General features: G+C 43.9%; 2 protein-coding genes and 3 long non-coding RNA genes across 5 annotated transcripts; 1 reads left to right on the top strand and 4 right to left on the bottom strand.

Moving 5' to 3' along the window:
• Nucleotides 1–1784: 1784 nt before the first annotated feature.
• On the top strand, nucleotides 1785–2175 carry LOC115539305 (uncharacterized). Its single transcript, XR_003975821.1, has 2 exons — nucleotides 1785–2031; nucleotides 2131–2175. It is a non-coding gene; the product is annotated as an uncharacterized LOC115539305 (long non-coding RNA).
• A 2159-nt stretch (nucleotides 2176–4334) lies between these two features.
• LOC115539306 (uncharacterized) lies at nucleotides 4335–5532 on the bottom strand. Its single transcript, XR_003975822.1, has 4 exons — nucleotides 5500–5532; nucleotides 5355–5419; nucleotides 5131–5239; nucleotides 4335–4661 (listed from the first exon to the last, which is right to left on the bottom strand). It is a non-coding gene; the product is annotated as an uncharacterized LOC115539306 (long non-coding RNA).
• A 92-nt stretch (nucleotides 5533–5624) lies between these two features.
• LOC115539309 (uncharacterized) lies at nucleotides 5625–7261 on the bottom strand. Its single transcript, XR_003975825.1, has 5 exons — nucleotides 7059–7261; nucleotides 6862–6945; nucleotides 6599–6664; nucleotides 5752–5812; nucleotides 5625–5680 (listed from the first exon to the last, which is right to left on the bottom strand). It is a non-coding gene; the product is annotated as an uncharacterized LOC115539309 (long non-coding RNA).
• Nucleotides 7262–7581: 320 nt separating this feature from the next.
• LOC115539310 (zinc finger protein 239-like) lies at nucleotides 7582–11336 on the bottom strand. The gene is made up of 3 exons (XM_030350368.1): nucleotides 11276–11336; nucleotides 10836–11026; nucleotides 7582–8603 (listed from the first exon to the last, which is right to left on the bottom strand). Exons 1-3 carry the CDS (start codon nucleotides 11278–11280, stop codon nucleotides 7828–7830), a joined length of 972 nt encoding a protein of 323 aa, XP_030206228.1. The 5' UTR covers nucleotides 11281–11336; the 3' UTR covers nucleotides 7582–7827.
• Nucleotides 11318–23573, bottom strand: LOC115539295 (probable histone-lysine N-methyltransferase PRDM7). Its single transcript, XM_030350362.1, has 6 exons — nucleotides 23458–23573; nucleotides 13741–13820; nucleotides 13394–13520; nucleotides 12877–13007; nucleotides 11439–11582; nucleotides 11318–11326 (listed from the first exon to the last, which is right to left on the bottom strand). Exons 1-6 carry the CDS (start codon nucleotides 23546–23548, stop codon nucleotides 11318–11320), a joined length of 582 nt encoding a protein of 193 aa, XP_030206222.1. The 5' UTR covers nucleotides 23549–23573.
• Between the last annotated feature and the right edge of the window lie 26 nt (nucleotides 23574–23599).

Raw genomic sequence — 23599 nt, 5'->3', positions numbered from 1 at the left:
TGAGATTGTGTTTATCGATAATTACACTGTAAAAATTGTGTCAAACCAAGTAGTGTTAATGATAGTTACACTGTAAAAAATTCTGTCAAACAAGTAATGGTAATATTAAGGTAACAGCACCACAGTAATTTAAAGGTGCATTGCAAGTGTTTATTACATTTCTAACTTACCTGGGCTAGAGTTAACTCACTGGTGGTAATAAGAGTATAAGTGAATAAGCTAAACTATTGAACAGAAAGGCATAACCATTGCTACATGTTAAAACTGAGTTTTGATTCAGCTACACTAAGATTATTTGGCCATGCCATAAGTAACTACAAGGCTAAGAGTAGTATCACATTTAAATCTAACTGAAGTAATCAAAGTAAAATGTCACACATACAGTCTTTCTCTGAGAGTGACAGAAATGGTGGTGGTGAAGACATACAGCAGCATGGAACGGACATGCAACCACAAGCATCTGAAGGCATCGAAGCTGCTAACCAGGCTTCTTCGCCAGAGCCACAAAGAAGTCAAAGAGCTCGCAAGTTGACGGAAAAGGGCCAAGAGTTGCACAAAGAGCAAGTTACAAGGGTTCAACACCGTTTCATCAAGAGCAACGACAAGTGGAAAGCAGTCATTAAGGATGCTAAAGGAGTGCTGAGTGAAGAGTGTCCAAACAGCTTGCTGCATGAACAAATTACTAAGTGGTCTGAAGGAGACCACCCCTCCCCCCCCCTAGTGGTCTGAAGTAGACCCCCCCCCCCCCCCCTAGTGGTCTGAAGGAGACCCCCCCCCCCCTAGTGGTCTGAAGTAGACCCCCCCCCCCCCCCAGTGGTCTGAAGAAGACCACCCCTCCCCCCTAGTGGTCTGAAGTAGACCCCCCCCCCCCCCCCCTAGTGGTCTGAAGGAGACCCCCCCCCCCCTAGTGGTCTGAAGTAGACCCCCCCCCCCCCAGTGGTCTGAAGGAGACCCCCCCCCCCCTATTGGTCTGAAGTAGACCACCCGTCCCCCCCTAGTGGTCTGAAGTAGCCCCCCCCCCCCCCCCCCCCTAGTGGTCTGAAGGAGACCCCCCCCCCCCCCCTAGTGGTCTGAAGTAGACCCCCCCCCCCCCCTAGTGGTCTGAAGGAGACCCCCCCCCCCCTAGTGGTCTGAAGTAGACCCCCCCCCCCCTAGTGGTCTGAAGTAGACCCCTCCCCCCCCCTAGTGGTCTGAAGTAGACCCCTCCCCCCCCCTAGTGGTCTGAAGGAGATCCCTCCCCCCCCTAGTGGTCTGAAGTAGACCCCCCCCCCCCCTAGTGGTCTGAAGGAGACCCCCTCCCCCCCCCTAGTGGTCTGAAGGAGACCCCCCCCCCCCCTAGTGGTCTGAAGGAGACCCCCCCCCAGATGCACAGGTCAACGACATTGTTCTTCTGAAGGATGATGGGATGCCACGAAACAAATGGAAGTTGGCCAAGGTCATGCAAGTTCATCCTGGGAAGGATGGGAGAGTGAGGACACTCAAGTTATTACTCAGTGATCCAACGCTGGATAAAATGGGAAGACGCACTTCCAAACCAGTCTACCTGGAGAGGCCTATTCAGAAGACGTCACACTGTTGGAAGCAGACTAAAGACCACAGTGTACCATTCTCTCACTCTGTGTTATTAGCTGGCCTTGTTGATTATTATTGATTTGTTACATGATAATATTTGAAAGTAATGTTCACAAACACTATATGTCTCCCATAAATGGTTCAAAGAAAATCACTCGTGATTTGGTGGGAGTGTAACTGCCTATATGTCAGTTTAATTAATTCTCATTTATTTATTTTTTTAGTTCCTACCTGCCTTTCAGTTTGAGGGGGCATTGTTTTGTATTTGTTTCCACACGGCACAACTTAGCGACACACCACCTGGCAGAGCATGGCAAGGGAGAAACAACACGGTCGGTTGTCTCCACACTCGGTAAAGTTGATTTAAGATAAAGAGTTAAGACATTACATGTAAACAAAGAAGACGAAGACAGAAGAAAATACAAGATTCAGCCCTTTTGGTAGTGTGCAGCCTACGAGGTGTGTTTTTTATTGGTGTGTATGTGTAATAACATTAAGCTGCAAGTTCTGAATTAGCATGTATTTACCGGACTATTTGTTAACTTTCACTTTCTTTAGTTCTCACGGGTCGGTCGGTGACTGTGAATAAACCCTGTTCTTAAACGAGCTCGAGTCTCATGCTTTACTACCGGGAGGAGCTACACTTACTTTAATCATTTTAGGAGGAAGATGAGGCACTTTGATTTTCCAAATACAAAAAATAATAGAGTGGTCACTAAAAGAGTCAGGTAAGACCCCAGATTGTACAATTCTGCCAGGATGGGAAACTAAAATCCAATCAAGCAAAGAAGAAGAACTGGGACCGACTCTAGTGGGTTCAGTTATGAGTTGAGTTAGATTTATGCTGTTAAAGAGGTTCCGATCTTTTTGAGAGGAGCGATCCAGCCAATTAGAATTGAAGTCACCTAATATGATTTTTTCATATTAGTATGTTTTATATGTTCATCGTTTAATTGCACTATAGGCTTTTTTTTGTATCGTCCTGTTTTGATCAGTAGCACAAGGCAAGCTCGGTTGGAAAGAATACCTTCAGCCACTCGGCCCTTTGTGGAATAGTTTGGACATGCCTACAGAACAAAAAACAAAGGGCATGTCCACGATGAAACACTAAAGCACTTTACTTCTGCTAACAATAGTCTTCGGGTTCCATTGATTGCATTTCCATTTGATTTGAGGTCAAAATCACTGCTCTTTAATGGTTTGTGAGTGTCGGACTAATGGTTGTTGTTACTTCATGAGGTGAATGCATTGGTTTGTCTCGTTCACTAGATGGAGGTAAGTGACCAGGGATTACAGTTTATGCGTTAAAGTCTAGGACCTACTCCTAAAGAACAATGAGATACTCCTCGAACACCTAGAGCTTTGACCTTTGACCCTGTCTGTCCGTCTGTCCATCCGTCAGTTTTTTTGTTAAACAATGAGTGAGACGACAAGAATGTGTGTGTGTGTGTGTGTGTGTGTGTCCAACTGGAAGAACAAGAGCAAAGTGAAGGAAATGGGAACAATATTGTGTGTGTATATCAGGGGCGGCTGGTGATCAAAAATGTTGATCACATCCCCCCCCCTCATAAATTTTTTTGAATATAATAGATTTGATTTCCTGTATTCTGGTGCATTTTGGAGATGGCCACTTTTACCTACTATTCATTCAGATTCATAGCCTACATCCTGACTTGCAGGACCTGGACAAGCTTACACTGCATATCTACAGACCTACTTCATGGCCATTCCACCAGCCATTGCTATTTGAACCATTGTTGTTATTCTGATATTGAGACAAATCATGATCACTGTCCTATAGTCTCAATGTCTACTTCAAATGCAGTTATTGGAATATGGGACAGTTGCTTCATTTAGTTTATATGCTACAGGTCGAAAGACCAAATTAATATGTAACTTACTTGCTCCTTTTAAGTATAACCTGGCTTGGGGAGTCCAATTCCTCCACTGAAAAGGGTGGAAAGTGCTTACAACCAGTGCTTAATTTGTCAAGTGGGAGCTCCCGGAGCGCTGAGGACGAGTAGAAAAAAAGCGGCGGGGGGGGGGCTCTGGTGGGCGCTTTCGAACAACCCACACTTATTTAGTCAACATCGCAAGAAATTAGCCTACTCAAGCCTCGTGAATGGGGATGTACCCAGAAAAAATAGTAAACATATGTTAGGTTGGAGAGACACACAGCCACACGTTATAAAGTTTACCGTTGTTTACTAACAGTTGAGGAATAATGTCATGCACTCGCAGGTGCGTCATTGAGTCATTGTATTCTCAACACAACAAAATACACCAAGTCCTTGAAAATGGATCTCCGTCGCATCAAAAAATGAAAACAAATAGATAGGCTACCTCATAGATTATATTAGGCCTAGTTAGAACCACAATCTGGCATGAAAACTTGGCCACGTTAACAAATAGATACATATTATTAACCAGAACAATACCAGAATACCACAAAAACCATAATAATAACAAAGTTAATTTTGGCCTTCTTGCCCCCCTCTTCTCCGCAGCCACTTTCGCTAACCTAACGCAGATTTATCACACATCACTCAACCGACTCGCGTCACTCCAAGTCCAACCTCTCTTGCTGCACATCTGAACAAAACACACACATGCACACAGTATTAGCCCCTCTCACACACACACACACACACACACACACACACACACACACACACACACACACACACACACACACACACACACACACACACACACACACACACACAAACACACACACACACACACACACACACACACACACACACACACACACACACACACACACACACACACACACACACACAGCAATGTCACTGGCTGTCCACCCAGCGACCCAGAAACATGGCGTTGACCCGAAGATCCTCCTCAGCTGCCATGTTAAGGAAGACCTCCATGTCTTCCTGAAAATCAAATGTGAAGAGCAAGGGATACTTTTCTTCTTCATCAGTTGAAGAACGTATCCTTTCCAGGAGCTCCTGCTGTTCTTTTGCGTCCATATTCGGAAATGTGGGCTCAACCACCTTCCCCCTGAGCAAACCTGCATTCTGACGCAGCCAGGCAACTCCAGCCACAATGTTGTCAAGTGGCCCCTGTTTAATGGAAAATGAAATGCCACCAAGTTGGAATCATTTTATATTAAATTATATTATTTTTGCAACCAGTTAGTTACTTAAACTAAGACTTGGAACTGTAAGGTTCTACACCCCGGACTGCAGACAAGCCCATCCAGATAATAACACGTCAAATTAGACACAACGGCACTGTGGTGGAAAACATAACTGGAGGGGGTAAGTCTGTCTACAGAGAGGAGGACCTGAAACTGTTGAACACTGAGTGAGTTGAACACCAGAATAATTTTGTCCTCTTTAAATACTTAAAACAATGAAACACCATCACACCTAGGAGGATGGCACATTTTTTACAAAAGATTATTGTCATGACTGAATGGTGGAAGATTCAGGGAAATTAAAGATTGTTGTAGGAGTAAATGAACAAAAAAAGATCAAACAAATGCAACTTAACATTAACAGCATTAAAAATATATAAATAAAAACGTACCTCATGAATGTCATCTCGCCTTCTCTTCTTCAGTTTAAAAACTGGTGGCACCTCACCCCGAAGAAGAGCCTTAGATGTGTCAGTCCAGTGGGCAAAGAGTTTGCCATGGCTCAAATATTAAGAATTAAAGGAAGAAAGAGAAATTAATACACTACAAATACAACAGAAACACTCATGTGTAATCATTTCTTAGTCAAACAAAGGTGAACATAATTTGGCCTTACCTTCCAAGGCCAAGATTTTCAATCAGCATGATATACCACCATTTTCTCAACGATGGCATATCAGTCTAATAAAATAGAAAAAATATATATCAGCCATAATATAAAATAACTTTTTAGATAGCTTTGAATAAGCAAGGGAACTTACAACAGTGAAGTCAAAGGGTGCATCCATGACTTTGTAAAGGGCATAGGCCTACTGTAAATAAAACAATAATTTTATGTTAATATTTTTTAAGCACAAAGAGTAAATAAATCCGCCTAATAGTCACACCTACCATCAACATGAAGATGCCACAGTCGATACCATACTTTTGCCGTGGAAAGCCCTATCATGTCAGAAATGAGTTAGTATTTGTACTTCTAGTTTCACAGAATCATTAAACAACAATATATTTACCTCGATGTCCAAACCAGTCGTCTCTTTCCATGGCCCAGGGCTGAGAGACTGACAAAGGTTTCTAAAATGGAACAGACAGCAGAATTTAGAGCATATCAATCATGCAAAATATGGCAGTTTTTCATGTACCGCACAGATGACGCAATCTATTTAGTCAGGAACAAGATCTTCATGCAGTCACACACACCATTTCAGCAGGCTTTTTATGGTACCATTATATAAACTCACTTAGCGGTTTTAATTTATTGTAAGTTTAGGAGTTCACAGTGTGTGGACATTTCTTGTTAAATTCTAAGGTTAAGTTGATATCCAATATTCATGTAATATATAAGCAGCACCATAAAATGGCTGCTATACAGATTAGAATATTTTGGAACAAACAGAAAGGCATTGAAACTGCATCAATCAGGAACATCAATAAGAACCATCATGCAAGTTTGTGTCAGTGACCTCAACAGTTCTCTCATTTCTAGATCGCCAAATCCAAACTGTGCATGTTCACATTTGGAATCCAGAAAGAATATCTCTCTCTGGCATGTGTTCAAAACCTATGATTGCAGTTAATGACAATTACATAACATTGCGTGAGATGACAAGACAACACAACACAATACCAACTCAATCACTGAACAGTCTAATATGGAATAGGCCTACTGATTATTTTGCAGAACATTAAATGAAAGTTTAGAAAAAAAAAAGTAGAGCAGTTGTGCTAAACGATACCACAATGTGCATTAAATAAGTACAATTTGGAGTACACTCAGTGTGCAAGAGGTAGTTTGGTCTATTTTCGTAATTTCATAATTTGCGTAATGAAAGTCACGTCATAGTTAGTATCGCTACTTACAGATAACAAGAAATGTCCAGGTTTCCAAACAGGAATTACAACAGCGTCTCTGAAGTAAACATCATCCTAACAATAAGGAAAAAAGTTGAAAATAAACTGTGAAAATACAGGAAGAATATATAGACAGAATTTTTAGAATAACAATTGTCCTGCAACTTCTGTTCCCGATTCTTCTGATTTATGCATTTATTGTAAATGGGTGTGGTTTTAAGTTCCCTGAGTTTATCATTTAAATTGAAACCAGTAGGGCATAATAGACTTACAGGTAAACTTGAAAGTGGGTCACATGCTGTTGGATATCGCCAAGTCGGAACAGCATTGAGATCAGCCACAAATATGCTCTTCCCCTGTGTAATAAATTGAAATCATGGGCAGAGACATCAGAAACTAATAGATCGGTAAAGAAATGCAAGTCTCGTGCATTTATAATTGTATCGCTGTGTTTTGAATATTCACCTACCATAACCTCCAAGTGCAGCAGAGCCGAACGTGTCACATCTTCGTGCAGTGAGTCCCGTTGTTACACCGAATTCTGCGACCCACCGAAAAGTGTGACCCGAGGGGGCGCTGTTGAATAATGTGCAACTCGCGCTCCAGACATCCACCAGCACGCAATTTCCGGAGTGTGGGTGGATGTTTCTGTCTGCAGCGGAAGTGCGTGTGGGTGGATGTCTGGAGCGTGTGGGTGGATGTCTGGAGCGTGTGGGTGGATGTCTGGAGCGTGTGGGTGGATGTCTGGAGCGTGTGGGTGGATGTCTGGAGCGTGTGGGTGGATGTCTGGAGCGTGTGGGTGGATGTCTGGAGCGTGTGGGTGGATGTCTGGAGCGTGTGGGTGGATGTCTGCAGCCAGACCCCTCTCAGAGTTTTAGACTGGAGGGGCTGGAGTTGTGCAAGTGACTCGACAGTTGTGCTGTGTTTTAAGTAAAGAGATGCTTATTAACAACAACGTGCGTGAAGAAAGCTCTTTTTCACAAGGATAAATAAATAAATACATACAAATGTAATAAATATAACAATGACGTCAGATCTACGATACCTTACTCTCAAACTATTTTTCTTCTGAACATTTTTTGGGTAAAAACCTTCACTCATACAGACATGAATATAAATAAATACATAAAGTTGATAAGATAAACAATTAACCGTTCATGTGCCCTTTTAACATATAACAGGAAGAACCATATTTGATTAGATTCGAATAACAGATGTATGGGAACCATTTAGTTTCTTCACATGGTTGTTTGGGTGGAGACTCCTCTGTGAAGTTGTTGGTGACTTTTGAGATGACAAGATTGACTAAATGTTTTCCCACACTGTTTACAGTGGTATGGTTTCTCTCCTGTGTGGATGCGTTGGTGTACCTTTAGATTACCAGATTTACTAAATGTTTTCCCACACTGTTGACAGTGGTATGGTTTCTCTCCTGTGTGGATGCGCTGGTGTACCTTCAGATCACCGGACTGACTAAATGTTTTCCCACACTGTTGACAGTGGTATGGTTTCTCTCCCGTGTGGATGATCTGGTGTCTCTCGAGTTCGTCAGATCTACTAAATGTTTTCCCACACTGTTGACAGTGGTATGGTTTCTCTCCTGTGTGAATGATCTGGTGTCTCTTGAGTTCACCAGATGTACTAAATGTTTTCCCACACTGTCGACAGTGGTATGGTTTCTCTCCCATGTGGATGCGCTGGTGAACCTTCAGACTATCAGAGTGACTAAAGGTTTTACTGCACTTCTCACATCTGTGGCGTCCGGCTCCTTCTGCTGGAATCTGGCTCGTGCTTTGGACGGTTCCCGGGGAGGCTCCGATTGGTTCTTGATAGGAGGCTGCAACGTATGGGTGGAGCCTAGGCTCCACCTTGATTTCTCCACTCCTCAGCAGTCGGCCGTACAGGTCGCCGTGGCTCCTCTTCATGTGTTTGTGGAGGAAGATCTGAGACGTGTAGGAGTACGGACACTCGGGACAGGGGAAAGCCTGTGCTGGTGTCAGCTGGGATCTCCCTCCTAGGAGAAAGAGAGAGTCATATGTATTTTTGAGTGCTGCTGATGGCTGGTAGCCTCACCTGGCCAGAGTCAGGTGGTTTAGGCTTTGGGGCTTGATAAGGCTGCACAGCCTAATCAAGCATACCTGAATTAGTATACTTATGTTTTTTTGAAACCTCCATGGTACTGTATATTTTGCATTTAGACCTTTTTCCAAGTGAGAATATTTTTCTATTATGTTGTCATCTTTTGTTTATTATATTTAAATTTATGTGAAAACTTCACCATTTCCTGTATAACTTCTTAACTGCTTTGTTAAAGGTTGGGTAGGTGATTTGCGAAACGCCAGCAGATTTTGAAAATACACAACTCAAATGGTCCTACCCCCTCTCCTTCAACGCTGACTCTGACTCCACCCATTCCAAGTACCTGGACGCGCAATCATGCACGAGCGCGAACAGAGATGCGCGACAGCGAGCCAGGCTAGCGTAGGTTTTCGTTTAACAAACATGGCACTACATTCAGCTGTAAGTTGCACCCAGTACCGCGGGAAGTAGGGGTGCTGGGGGTGCTGCAACACCCCCTGTCCGAGGCCCTGTCTTATCACAGAAAACGATCATTTCTAAAAACTCCGGCCAAAGTGGAGATTTCTGAAAACGCCGGTTATGTGTTGTCGTGTCAACGGGGAGAAACGGGATTTTAGGTTCTGAAGCGTCACATTATGCACCAGGAAATGCTTAACGTCATGTGAGCGCCCGCTGTACCGTATTGGTCCGAATATAAACACAAACCCCATTGTAAGACGACCTATATTTGGAAAAAAGATTTGAAGACCAGATCTTGATTTCATGAATAAATAAATTGTATTAATTGAAATAATATACGAAAATAAAAAGGCATAGAATAAAACACTGCATTGCCACTAAACAGTAGTGCAAATAGGCCGTAACTGATGTGTACACCAAAGACTTCCTGACACTCCTCTGCCCCGCTGTGTTCGCTCTGGCTGTGGTCGCTCCGAACTGTTTCGGCCCGTGGCAAAGCGAGTCATCCTCGCTGCTGTCCAAGGCATGTTGAGACGCAGCATTTATTTAATGCTCATATGACCTAGTGCTGAAAAAAGGTTACATGAAAAAGTGTGAGGGTAGCGGTGGTGCGCTAAACTTGTTCTGTGAGCAGCTGGATGTGAACCATGGTGTGAAGGAAGTGAACACAACGATCGATTTTCAACTGTGTGCGCATGCACTGGTGTAATTGAGCTGCGCTGCTATATATCCATTCTTTTTTATCAATGTGACGAGTTGCGAGTCTAGTGCAGGCCGGGTTTTTTTTTCCAGCACCCCCTGCTGAGAATACGTTCTCGCGGCTATGGTTGCACCAGATGTTATAAACATTAAACGGTCACATAAATCATTACTATTTTTAGAAAATGTATGTTTGTTTCATATAATTGTATTGGAAGTCCTGGTTTTCACTAGGGTTGCCGCGGTGTGGACATTTTCACACCGAGTAATACACTCGTCTCAACACCGGTATTACCGAGTATAAACGGTATAAACTTTGAAACTAGGTCAACCGCCACACAAGCATCGGTTTTTAGACCCTTCTCGTCCTTCAGTTGCCGCCAACGTTCGAAAGCAGCGCCTAGGATTATTCTTGATTTCAGTTTTTCTCTTTCAGCGTTTTTATTATCAATTACTCTCTGAAAAAGAGTTTTCCTTCTCTTTGCTGGTGGTGGTGGTGGTGGTGGTGGGGATGGTGGCGTCTTGTCTGCCATGGAAATTGTCTTCTACTGCTAGGTCCAAATGTGGATTAACTAGTTCCAGTAGCTACCGCAGGATAACAACAAACAGGAGCTTGCTCTGGGTCACGAGCTCTGGGTCACGAGTACTGCGCGAAGGGGTCGCGCGCGGGGCGCGGGGGAGGGGGAGTGCAGTACGACCGTTTGATTGACGTACTTACTGTCCAATGCAACGAGGTGGCAATCCAAATGATTGGCTGGAGTTTTTCGAGACCTGCCCGTTCCACAGATGATTGACAAGTTTAATTTTCATGTCAGTACTTCTGACTCAGTGGCTGTAAGCGGGTTATGATAAGGATTTCAAGTAATTTTGCAAAAATGGCCAAAAAAGCGAATCACCTACCCAACCTTTAATGTTTATTGTCCAAGCTCTTTTGAATTAAAATGAGATGTGGTCATGAAGGGCCGCATAGAAACCAAACCCTGACAGTAAGACAGACTTGAAAGCAGACCTTTAGTAGAGCTCTTGTTGTTCCACAGTCGATCAAATCCGATTCCCAGATGTCTGGCGTATTCATCCCCATACCAGACCAAGAGCTCTTTTCCTGAAGTCACGAGGCCACAGGAGCGATACAGAATCCCTCCTTTGTACTGAAACGCTATTAGGTTCTGTTCCTCTTCATTACGAGCACAATTGACGTACCTAACACACAGAGGGGTACGTCAACACACCTTTACCGTCTATCTTCTGCACATGTCATAGCAACACAGAAAATATTGTGGATCTAATCAGATAACAGACACAGAGAAATATAAATGTTATCAATCAAGTAATGATAGTAAGATAATTGTGAACATTCTTCATGCAGTAGATGGTATAACAACAATTTCCCCCCGGGGATCAATAAAGTATTTCTGATTCTGATTCTGATAAAAGTGAATAGGGTCCTACCTCATCCAGTTAGAAAGTGTCTCTCTCTTTGCATCAATGTAATCATTGTGTCTGCTTTTGTAGATCGTGAGAAATGTGTTAATCAGACTCTATGCCATCCAATAAACTCACACAAGCACACATACAAGACTAGATCAAAATAAATGAATACAAACACACTGACCTCCCAGGAGTATCCACTCTCCAGGGCTCCCTCTTCATCGGTCCTGTGTCCTTCGTAGGGTCCAAAGTGTGTTCCAATGGGAAGGCCACCGTCTCCACAGTAAAACACCCCTAGACCGGCCCCAGGGATCCCAGAATCTCTGATCTACCCCACATGAGACAGAGACGGAGAGAGGAGGAGAGTCGTAGAGTGAGAGGAATACATAGAGGGAGGGAGAGGTGGAGGAGGGAGGAGAGATAGAATACAAGAGAGGTAGAGGAGAGCGAGATGGAGAGGCAGGGAGAGACAAAGAGAGGTGAGAGGAACGGAGAGAGGAAGAGACGTGGTGAGATGGAGGGGGGGAGAGGAAGATAAGATATGATAAGTCAGGGCTGAGTGCGCCTAATTTGGGCGCACATGCGCCTAGAATTCGGGGTAGTGCGACTGAAAATGTATCTGGTATAATTATTATTATTTTATTTTTTTACAGAGCAGTCTATTCATAATATTGTAATAACCACGGAAGAGGCAGTGAATTAAGTATTGATTAGACAGCGATTTATTAGATACCTAATAAACCGTTGGAACACGCAAGACCGGTAACAATAGCAACGCCGGTAAACAAACCCGCGAAGCCCAATTCAGGGGCCTGTACTACGAAGCTCGATTAGAGGGTTAGCGAGGTATGTTGAGCTGAAAGCCTGGGTTAGCTGTACCATGAAAGTCGATCTCTTTAAGCGTCGCTGTATCACCACGGTGACTTACGCTCGCAACCAAACCTGGTCGGGAGCAGCTTTTCAGCGAGTCTACCCGGAGATCGGCTACTTATATCGGCGTGCGCAGCTTCCTAGCCCCTCCTCCGATAATGGCGTCACCATTTGTGGGTGTTCCCATGGACCACGGCGCACTTATCGTACAGGCGTCTCTCCAGAGACAGAGGGTTTTTCGGGACAGAACCGATCCCTTGGCATTGTCTGACGATATTCTTTATGAGAGATACAGATTCGGCATTTATTTAAGGGTCAAAATATTATTAATCAATGGCGTAAATATCGACGGTGCAACCGGTGCAGTTGCCCGGTTGCCCCTCCCCCCCCCCCCCCATCAACAACTCACGAAATGCAGGCACGGTCCAACCCCCCCCCCCCCCCCCCCCCCCCCCCCGTCAACAACTCAAAACTTGGGTGCACCATAAATACGTGCTGGTGCACCCAAATTAAAACTTTAGGCGCACCAGTGCGCCCAAGGAAAAAGGAAATGGGGGGAGAGAGGGAGAGATAGACGGAAAGCACGATTCAGGAAGAAGAACCATTGGGGGAGAGAGATATATCCATCTGCTTTGGCAATATAACTGTTAACATTAATGTGTTTACATTAGCTGGGCAATGTATTAAACAATGAATGTTATACTGTCTCATTGGACGGGGAGAACTTTGTTGAGTTAAAGTACGACATATACCTCAAACCCAGCGGGCAGCGTCTTCTTGGCTCTGTCTTTCTCTCCGACAGCAACGGGGCGATCAGCCATGAAGACGATAGGACCGTGGACCTCGCACTCTTCGAGGAAGAAAGTCCTACACTCATCACAGACTGAAGAGAGTTCATTTATTTATTACGTCCAAAAGAGCTTCAGCTACAAATCTATATTAAATAGACAGAAACAGGAAGATTAAAAATTGGTGAGTGAGTGAGTGAGTGAGTGAGTGAGTGAGTGAGTGAGTGAGTGAGTGAGTGAGTGAGTGAGAGCTCTTACAGAAGTAGTCGTCATCCTTAGGTACTTCCGGTTCTTGGTAGTTAACTCTGAGAACTTTTCTCAGGTTCGTCTCTCTTGAATAAACACTTGAGTCCTTCACATGTTCATGGAGAACTGTCACACACACACACACACACACACACACACACACACACACACAGTTAGACTATACGTGCACAACCAGGTGTTATTGTAGGGAAGCGGTGGTGGGATCAGAGCTAACCCAAGGAGACCTCCTCCTGGACTGCAGAGCCCCTCTCTACTCCTCCTCCGGGGGGGTCGATCTCTGGATGAGAAGGAGTGGTCCCTCCAGAGACCTCCTGGTCACTCCAGCCCCACCCTGAGTGACTCTGACAGACAGAACCTCTAGTTAGGAGTACTCCCTGTTTTATTAATGTGGGTAGGACACACCTTACCTCCTAGCAACAATACGTCTAAGGTTATACATCGTGCTGGTGTCATTAATACCCTTAATCCATGAGTCTGCTGTCAAACGGACATGAAGCAGGTCTCGTACCATAGAGGACAGGACATGGTAAGGCTGCTGAAGGTGATGTGTGCTGTTGATACCTGTACAGAAACTGCATCTGACGTACTGGGCTGTTGTAGAGACCCCTGTCTGACTGTTGGTGGCTTCCACACTCGAGCACCTGCTGACATAACTGGCTTTAGGTTAGGATGTAACCTGCTAACTATTACCAACTGACTATATCAGGGATGCAAACACATGTATGACAAAAAAAGAGAGCTACCCGAAGTCGGAAAAAACATGACGGCATGATGTCCTATTATCATGAGAAGGCCTATGCTATATGTCTAGAAAGATAAAAAATATATTATTTACTCAGGCCCCGTCCACACGAAGCCGAAACGGGCGAAACCGTTACGGTTTCGATCTATCCGGTTTCAAAGTATCTCCGTAAAGACGAAGCCAAGCGAAACCGGATAGATCTGTAGAAACGCTGTAGTACACATTCCAGGCCCATAAGGGGCGCTGCTTCTGGTACACAAATCCAGAACAAATTAAATAAGAAGAAGAGGCGAGCATGCGCATAAAGGCTGCCCCCCCGAACCACTAACAACACAAACAAACAGCTCTTCTACTATGTCGAACGCGAAGAAAGTAGAGATATTTGTCTGGTCTGACCAGGAGTGCAAGATGCTGTTGCGGCTCACATTAGAGTATAAAGTTACTAAATTGCAGCAGAATGTCGACTGGGAGTCCTGCCAGTCCAAATATGCCGACTTGTTGAAGGCAATGCAGGACCAGTATCCCAAGGAGGCACCTGAAGACTTCCCCCACGATGCAATGGCGATTACCAAAACGCAGCTCACGAGCAAGCTCAAGAACATCCGTTCTAAATACCGAGGGGCAGTGGACACAGGGCGTCGAAGTGGCCAAGGGCGTGTGGTGATGCTTTTTTATGAGCTTTGCCAAGAGATCTGGGGTGGCTCGCCCGCTACGCGCTGCATCGAGGGAGCCATGGAGACGGATGACCTTTTGGAGTTGCCGGGGTGTTCGACCCCAACAATGGAGTCGCCATCGCCATCGCCACATTCTGAGGAATCCAGTGACTGTCTTCCTCCTGCCGTTGTGAAACAGCGCCGACATTTGCTCCAGGTAGGCTAATGATTTCAAGCTTGGTTGGCTGGCTATATGCTAGGCAGCCATCGACAGGGGGACGGATCGTAAATATGTGGCCTGTTAAGCCCCTTGAGACTGTAATGGTGACCAAGGGCTTTACAGATAAAATTGAATTAGCACGTTTGTGTATGCATGTTCCCTGAGAATATAACTCAACAAGCATGTTTAACTTGAACACAATGTCATGCACATGTGTGTTTGCATCAATTTAGATTGCGTGTGTGATGTGATGTCTCAAAATTCCAAAGCTTAGTAGTGAAGTAGTGAAGCTACCGCCCAATACTAATGTAATTCTGCTCATCTTTATTCAAGGCAAAGCTCGACAGCCACAGAAAGGACCGGCTGAAGAGGAAAGCTCGGCCTGACCCAGTGGCGGAAGCCGAGGAGGACCGCCAAATGAAGAGGAGGATGGTGGAGCTGGCTGAGGAGTCTGCAAGATGCTACGCCGAGAGCACATTACAACTAAATTCCAACATTGCCAACATATGCAGCACTATCCAGGACGGCTTTGCGTTGATGAGGGAAATGATGTACAGACCGCCACAACAGACACAATATGTACCCCCCCATAGCGGACAATACAATGGCTACCCCTCAACATACATGGAAACCACACCACGCCACACCCAACACAACGGCACACCCATGAGTCAGTCTTACACGCCATCGCAAACACGCACCCCAGGGAATATACATGACTCATACAGGCGAGCATTGCTGGAGCTTGACGATGTGGAGTGAGCACTGTTTACTTTAACTTATGTTTGCAATTTTATACTTTTACTTATGTTTGCACTATTTACTATGTTTGCACTATTTACTACTTTTACTAGTTATATTTTGTCTTATGCATGTGTCATTTTTACGTTGGCACTTTTCTACTTTTGCACATAGGCCTTTGACTGTTATTTATTTTGCACTTCAATAAAAACAAGATTTGAAATGTACCATCCTGTTTATTTTCAACAACACTTTTCAATGACAGAGTAATCATAACTATCTAAACATTCAACACAGCCACTTGGGTTTAAGGGTCAAGGTACTTTGTGAGCACTCTTCTCACTCGCTTTCCCTCCCCCTCATTACATTCTGTGTAGTTGCATTGCGTTGGAGGCTGCCATTCATTGTCACTTTGTATTGTTCCCATCACAGTGCGCTCAGCCACAGTCTCCTTGCTGTCCTCACAAAAGTTATGCAGAACAAAACAAGCGTAAATAACATGGGGCAGGTCTTGCAAATTGATGTCCATAGGCCTTCTCAGTGCAGCGAATCTGGCCTTGAGGCGACCAAAAGCACACTCGATGACCATGCGAGCCCTACACAAACATAGCCCAAAATATTGCTCTTGGGGTGTGGAGCCACCACTGGAGTATTCCTTCATCAAATAAGGCAGCAGGGGGTAGGCTGGGTCCCCAAGAAGGAAAATTGGTATGGCCGCTTCGTCGTCCACAATCTGCTTTTTCAGAGCAGGAATCTTGCCAGTTTTGAAATACGATCTAAGCTTGGAATTAGCAAAAACTCGTGCATCATGTACACTCCCAGGCCACTTTAATGATACATCCATGAATCTGAACTTGAAGTCACAGACAGCCTGCACATTAAGGGAATGTTTGCCTTTCCTGTTGATGTAGTCCATGGAGTTTCTGGATGGCTGCTTGATTTCAATGTGGGTGCCGTCCACCGCTCCCAGACACTGTGGCATGCCATGAGCACGATGGAAGCCCAAAACCAGATCCTCTGCCTCGGGCTCCGTAAAAGGCATCTTGATATATTTTGGACCCAGATGGATGGAGATGGCTTTGCATGTCTCTCTGATCACGTTGGAAACGATCTGTCGCGACAAGCCGAAGGCGTTGGCAGTTTTCCGTAGCCGTCCTTCGTCGCTCAGGTAATAGAGAGTTACCGCAACCTTTTTGACGGTATCAACTGGCGCCCTAATGGTTGTGGATTGTCCATCGATGTATGGACAGAGTTCTTCGCTCAGTGCGACAAGGGAAGCTCTGGACATGCGGAAGTTCTCCCTCCATTCATCGGCCACGACAACTCCATTTACGAAGTTGTCCCACCAACTGCTGGTTCTGCCGGGTCTCACCCAAAATCTTCTCTTGGTTGCCCTCCTGGTAGAGCATCGCGGTTGATGTAAATCGTATATTAGTCGGTCCGTCATCCTTCTTCTCTCATTTCGGTCTCGGATTCTCAATAAATAATGGCTTAGCAAACCAACAAGGGACATGATATGCTGCAGAACGATCACAAGCTTGTAGTCCGCCATCATCTTTTTTGTTGTGATTTTTGAGACTCCGCGGGCTTAAGAGCCATTGGCTAGAAAGTCGAGGGGTGGGGCGATGACGTCATGGTTTGCGGTTTCAGTCGGTTTCAGGCGTCCACACGAAACCAAAACGAAACCGGAAAGATTTGAAACCACCTCCGAGGGTGGTTTCAGAAGTTTGCGGTTTCGGTCAGCGGATTCGCCGGCTTCGTGTGGACGGAAGGCCGAACCGTACAAGACCTTTGCGGTTTCGCCATGAAATCGGCTTCGTGTGGACGGGGCCTCAGTTAAAGTGCCTTTTTAAACTAAGTTAATTTATTTTCACACACACACAAACACACACCTCTGCATTAGATATGTGATCACAGGTACAGGTACTGGCAGTATAGGCCTGGCACTGTCCCTGATCTTATCTGCTGCTTAGGGGGTTTCTGGAAGAGGGTTTCGGAGAAGCTGTGCAACACTTTGTGCAGTTATTGTTGTTGTCACTTTCCTCCGATGAATGTCTGCCTTACAGTGTGCTTACAGGGCATGTACACCCCTGCTGGCATAATTCATTTCTTTAATGCAGTGTGTGCATTTAGCACATCCTTTTTTCTCAATTTTTTTGAAAAAGTCAGACAGTGGAAAGTTATGCTTCACTGTATTCACCTCAGTCGTGGCTTCTAATTTTAGCCATGACCACTTCCAACTGCACTTGCACCCTGCGTCCTGCTGCACAATGACCCTCATTTATCAAACGAACGTAGAAATGAGCGCAAATCTGAACGCATGATTCACCTTACGATAGGACCCACGTGAGATTCACGAAACTTTCGTATCACACCAATCCCAGCGTACGAAGGATCTTGGTGTTGATAAATACGGCGGCTGAGATCGATCGTAATTAACGTAACACGCCCATAAAAAAGCACGTCTTCAGAAGTCTCGCCCCTAACTTTTAAGACATGGAGAAACGTCCAACGGTAAAAAAAAAAATAGAGGAATTTTTCCGAGACCGAAATGGAGACGCTCGGGTCACTGGTGGATGCGAACCGTCTGGTTTTGTTTGGTAGCCTAAAAGCTGGCATTAAAGGCCAGCAAAAGAATGCTATATGGAAGGAAATAACTGTTGCAGTGAATAGTGTTTCCAATGTTCGTCGGGCTACGGAAAAGGTTTGTTCATTAAATTAATTAAATAATAAATTAAATGTAAAATTTCTGTTATCCAGCTTAAAACATTTCACATATATGCTATTGTTTGCATTGCGTTAAAGTTATTTAATTCCGAATAAGGTGAAGAAAAAATGGTCCGACATGAAGCTCAGCACCAAAAAACGTGTTGCGGCTGTGAAGCGGGCCAAGCAAGAAACGGGAGGAGGCCGGTGGAGTGCGACTGCAGCGTAACTCACCGAGATGACTCTGACCATGTAGTGCGCCCTGATGTAGACGATGCCCAACGTTGCTATTTTGGAAAATAAAAGAATCGTGCGTGCCCCCAGGCCATCGGGCTACCATGTTCAGGATTGACATTCTGGCATCGCAAATAATCTGAACATTAACTGAATGGTAGCTTTTGCGGTTGATGTACGCGTATTCATTAATAGATGGTTCCTACGCACATGGGTACAATCAACCGCACCAATCACATTTGGAAACCTAGCAATAGCATAAAAATCCCGTTTGATTCCAGTTTGCTGATCGTTATTATATGGGAATTTAATATAACGTTCGGAGAGGGACATTATAGCTGCCAAAACTGCTGGCATGGTTCGGCTAATACTTGGCTGGGAAATAGCAGACCTGTCCCCGATCTCCCGCTGCAAGATCCCGGTGGCTAAAAACCCCAAGGTAGAGCAAACCCACTGGCACAGGTATTGCGTTTGATCGCCTAGTTTCTCGCCTTAACTGTGGCTCCAAAGCATTGCATAGCTCCATCAGGAGATGCCTTGGGAGACGAAAACGACTCAAGAGCCATTCATTGCTCTCCATAAAAAAATCGGCGCGGTCTCAAAAAACTCTCTCGTCTTAGACGTGCGTTGAGGTCCTCTAACAGAGCCAGATCTGCCATCGCTGAGACACGACCACATATTTGGCAAAGCTCCTGTTAATATAGACAGCTGAATAAACATTTCACCTGTCACATTCTAATTATTTTCATAGCAATACTGTTTTAAATTAGGCCTGACTTGATTGTAATTGTTTGAACGGCTGGGCTAATTCCAATTTATTTAGTAATTATTACAGATGTTCAACATGGGCTACTTGTGCTGCACTATTCATCATTGAAATACCCGTATGTTGCGCCAAAAAAACTTGCGTACACGAGCTCAGACCTGACGTGAGATTTCATCGCAGCCTGCGCTCACGTTCAAATTGATAAATTCCAAGCTCAACGTTGAAATGAGCGTACGTCCATTTTACGCACGTTTTCTGTCGTACGCTCGTTTGATAAATGAGGGCCAATAAGTGCATCCTTCTCCGATATTTCCCACCACTATCCTCGGGCCGGGTCGGGCCGGGCCTTTGATCGAGCGTTTTAATTTTTATTTTTATCATTGGTTTATTGGCCTAATCTGAGGAGAAATCTATGCCATAAACAGAAATATTAAAGGCCTTTTTTACACAGGTCTTCTCAATGCCGTGGAACACGGCATTGAGAAGACATTTCAAGGTTTGGTAGCTAGTCCGGTGACTTGTTAACCCCAGTGTCTTCTGTTGCCAAGCGACGTCACCGTCTTTGCGGACAATTTATTATTGCTCTGCTGATCAACACTACGAATAATAATAATAATACATTTAATTTAGAGGCGCCTTTCAAGCCACCCAAGGTCACCTAACCTTACAGAGCATAAAGTCATCATAAATCTTTTAAAAACAAGACATTGTGAAAAAATGATGAATGAATGCTGGTAACGAATAAATTGTAAAAAGGCGCACCATGTAAAGTTATTTTTTTAGTTTTGGCAAGTAGCCGTGTAATAAGCGGGATCATGTATAGAACATCGCCGGTCATTTTCGAAAATAAGCCCCTTCAGGGCGAAGCAAGACGCCTTCGCTGCGCGTCGGTCGGTGTACTGTTCGCCCTGTCGCCCTGTCGGGGCTTATTTTCCCGATAATGACCGGCGTTTTATACATTATCCCTTACATATATATTAAGCTGAGTAGGCCTAGTAACAAATGTGTACAAGTTACATACGTGTTAAAATAAATGTCGGGTTGAAATCGGGCTAGGGCTCATAATTACAGTTTTAATGTGTCGGGTCGGGCTCGGACAGAACGTGCACGGGCTCGGGGTCGGGCTTGATTTTCTGACCCCGTTCTAAGCTCTACCGTGCGCATGCGCATCCAATATTTCGACGCGACGGCAAGGGCTGTGATTGGTCCCCTAACAAAATCATTTCCGGAATCACTTTTCTTTACTTCGAAGGCACGGGGGTCTCAGTCAGTCAGATTACGGAATATTGACACCTGTACGCACGCACCGATCGACGCCCCCCCCCCCAAGAAAAACTCTTCGGATCTGCACGAACCACACAGGTCCCCAAAATGTATGATAAAAAAGCGACTCGCGCCAAAAAGCGTGCCGTTTGCATGTCTGCTATACGAGTTAGGTTGTGACCTATTAACTACAACAAACAGACCATATGTAAGGATGTACTATATTAACTATTAGAGGTGCACCGAAAATTCGGCAACCGAAAAAATTCGGCCGAAAACGCAAAAAAAGACACATTCGGCTTTCGGCCAAAAGCCAAATGAGTGGCCGAATCGGAGGCCGAAAGTGGTGGTCTCGCAAAATTATACAATCTTGTCTGATTACACAAGCAAGGAGCACAGGCCTCCTATACGATCTCAAACTAGTAAAATGTAACAATTACGCCCCTCTAGCTTTTTATAGGTTGTGAGTTGTTTTGTTTATCTCGCCATGAACCGCGGGAATGTTTAATCTAACGTTCGTAAGCTAGTGAAAAGGTTAATTGAAGCGGCGGAGAGAGTAATTTGTTCAGCTAAATCTCTCCTTCAGCACGGATCACAGAGTTCATTCTTAAGCAGATATAATAATCAGAGCTGTCAAGCGATTAAAATATTTAATCGTGATTAATCGCATTAATGTCATAGTTAACTCTAATTAATCGCGATTAATCGCAAATTATTTTTCTATGCTAAATATCCCTTGATTTTTTTGTCCCATAATTCTTCTCATTTTAATTCTCTTATCAACATGGTGAAGTGCATCGGCTTGCCTTGTTCAAATGATTTTTTATTGATAACAACATTGGCATATACACCGATCAAAACAGGACGATACAAAAAAAGAGCCTGCTTTGAACAAATGTCATTTGAACATAGCAGTCAGGCTACTGCTTCTTTGTTTTGAGCCAAAGCAAAAAAAAAAAAAAAAAAGTTCGCGATAAAAAATTTAACGCCGTTAAATTTGGTTTGCGTTAACGTTAATAACGCGTTTAACTGACAGCTCTAATAATAATGGCATCGTTTGTAGCCTGAACGATACATTCAAAGTTTCACGGGAAGATTGATGAGCAAGAAACATGCACCGGCACAAACAGGCTTCTCCAAGATGGAGAATATGGTTGTGTGGTTATTGATTACTTAAATATGTTTTAAAATATAACTTCACTCCTATATCTGATTATGTTATTTCCAACTGACTGGTTCCTTATATTGTATCTATTTAATGTAGCTCAATCTAGGGCTGCAACAACGAATCTATAAAATTGATTACTAAATGCGTTGGCAACAAATTTGGTCGTCGATTCGTTGTGTCGCGCGATTAATAAGTTACTCATAGGCGCAGCACTGTTTAGAGCCAGTCGGGTTGGTTCACGGTTCATGCACGCGCACAGCGAGCTTTAGTGTGAGCGACCACAGCTTGTATTTTGGTCATATCTTAAAACTGGACTGTAGGCCTACATAAAAGGGTTGTACCTTCACTGTCTTTGGGTTAAAAAAACTCCTTCAACTCAGTATCCGTCTAGTCCAACCGAAAACTCTGTCAGCTACTGCTGCTGCAGAGTGCAGACGTTGTGCCGACGGGCTCGGAGTCGGCACCGCGTGCATCAACAGTCATTCAAAGCAGCTGTAGTAATCACACAACCGGACGGTGTAGAAAGTCCCGTCAGTTAAAAATAGTAATGGAGTTTTTAAATCCATGTTAAATCGGCAGGATATAGAGCTAGCTAGCTTAAAAATAAAAACTAACCAATGGTCACAAACAGTGTCAAATGTGATGTGTTCAGGTTGGCTCAGTAATATGATTGATGCGTTCAAATGCCATAGTAAAAAAAAATAAGAATTGAGATTTTGGTGAAAACTTGTTTTCCCAGTAATATAAAATAGGGTTAGGACATATGCTTAGGACACTGATAATTTGTTATATTGCATGTTTATGCATTTGTTTGTGTTGGAAGGCTTTTGAAATGTGTTGTAATTATTGTTGTTGTTTAGAAATCAATTTACAGAGACTTTACACTTGATAAAGACAAAAAACAGTTAATATTGTGAAGCCAAGTTTAAGAAAAAAGAGGGGGGTAGAGAGATGAAAAGGGTAGAAAAGAAGATGAAAGGAAAGGACAGAGGGGGGGGGGGGGGGGGGGGGGGGGGGGGGCCTCAATTGTTCTCAAAACCGCAATACAAATTCAGGGTGATGTGTTTTTCTCCAACATTTGAAGATTTCAAATAAACATTTTTCCTTGAAAAACATGTCTAAACATTTATTGTAAGCAGTAGATTTAAGCAATATTTAAAAATAGTGTTTTGACAACTTTAAACGGAACCGTCATTTTCGGTTTCGGTTTCGGTATTCGGCCAAGCGATTAATTATTTTTCGGTTTCGGTTTCGGCCACAAATTTTCATTTCGGTGCATCTCTATTAACTATGAATAACTGACTTAAAGGTAGTTTAGAAGCTATTAACAACCAAGGCAGTATAAAACCTATTACTAATAAGTAAGGAAGTATCCTACTCACTACTAACTGACTAAAAAGGTAGTATAAGCTACTAACAACCAATAAAGTATAAAACCTAACTTACATACTATATCTGACTAACTGTAAGTAAGGATGTATGCTACTAAATCCTACTAACTGACTATAAAGTAGTATATAAACGACTCACTTCAACTAACTGACTAAAATGGGTAATATAACCTGCTAATTTACTATGAGGTACAACCTATTATAACAAATGTTTATAGGTTTTCCTTTTTTCAGATGCAATAAAATCCCTTTAAATCAATAAAACCCCTTTTTGTTGCTATATCTTTGGTCAAATGATTAAGCAAAGCGGGCTAATGTTTCTTCAGGGCTTTGAAAGGGATAATGTTCACTGCACATTACCCCTTCCAGAAATGTTTTGTAAATGTCTTTGTACCGGTCAATCCAGAGGTCCAGAGCTGCACCTCCTCAGAGTCCGTCTCTTCAGGTGAGCAGACTCTCACCTGGCTGGGCTTCTCTCTCCTCATGAAGGCTGGAGCCACAAAGGACAGGCCTGACACACACACACACACACACAC

Source organism: Gadus morhua, unplaced genomic scaffold, assembly GCF_902167405.1.
Source record: "Gadus morhua unplaced genomic scaffold, gadMor3.0, whole genome shotgun sequence".
NCBI lineage: Eukaryota > Metazoa > Chordata > Actinopteri > Gadiformes > Gadidae > Gadus > Gadus morhua.
The sequence above is the reverse complement of the archived record's forward strand: the minus strand, read 5'-3'. Positions and strand labels throughout refer to the sequence as shown.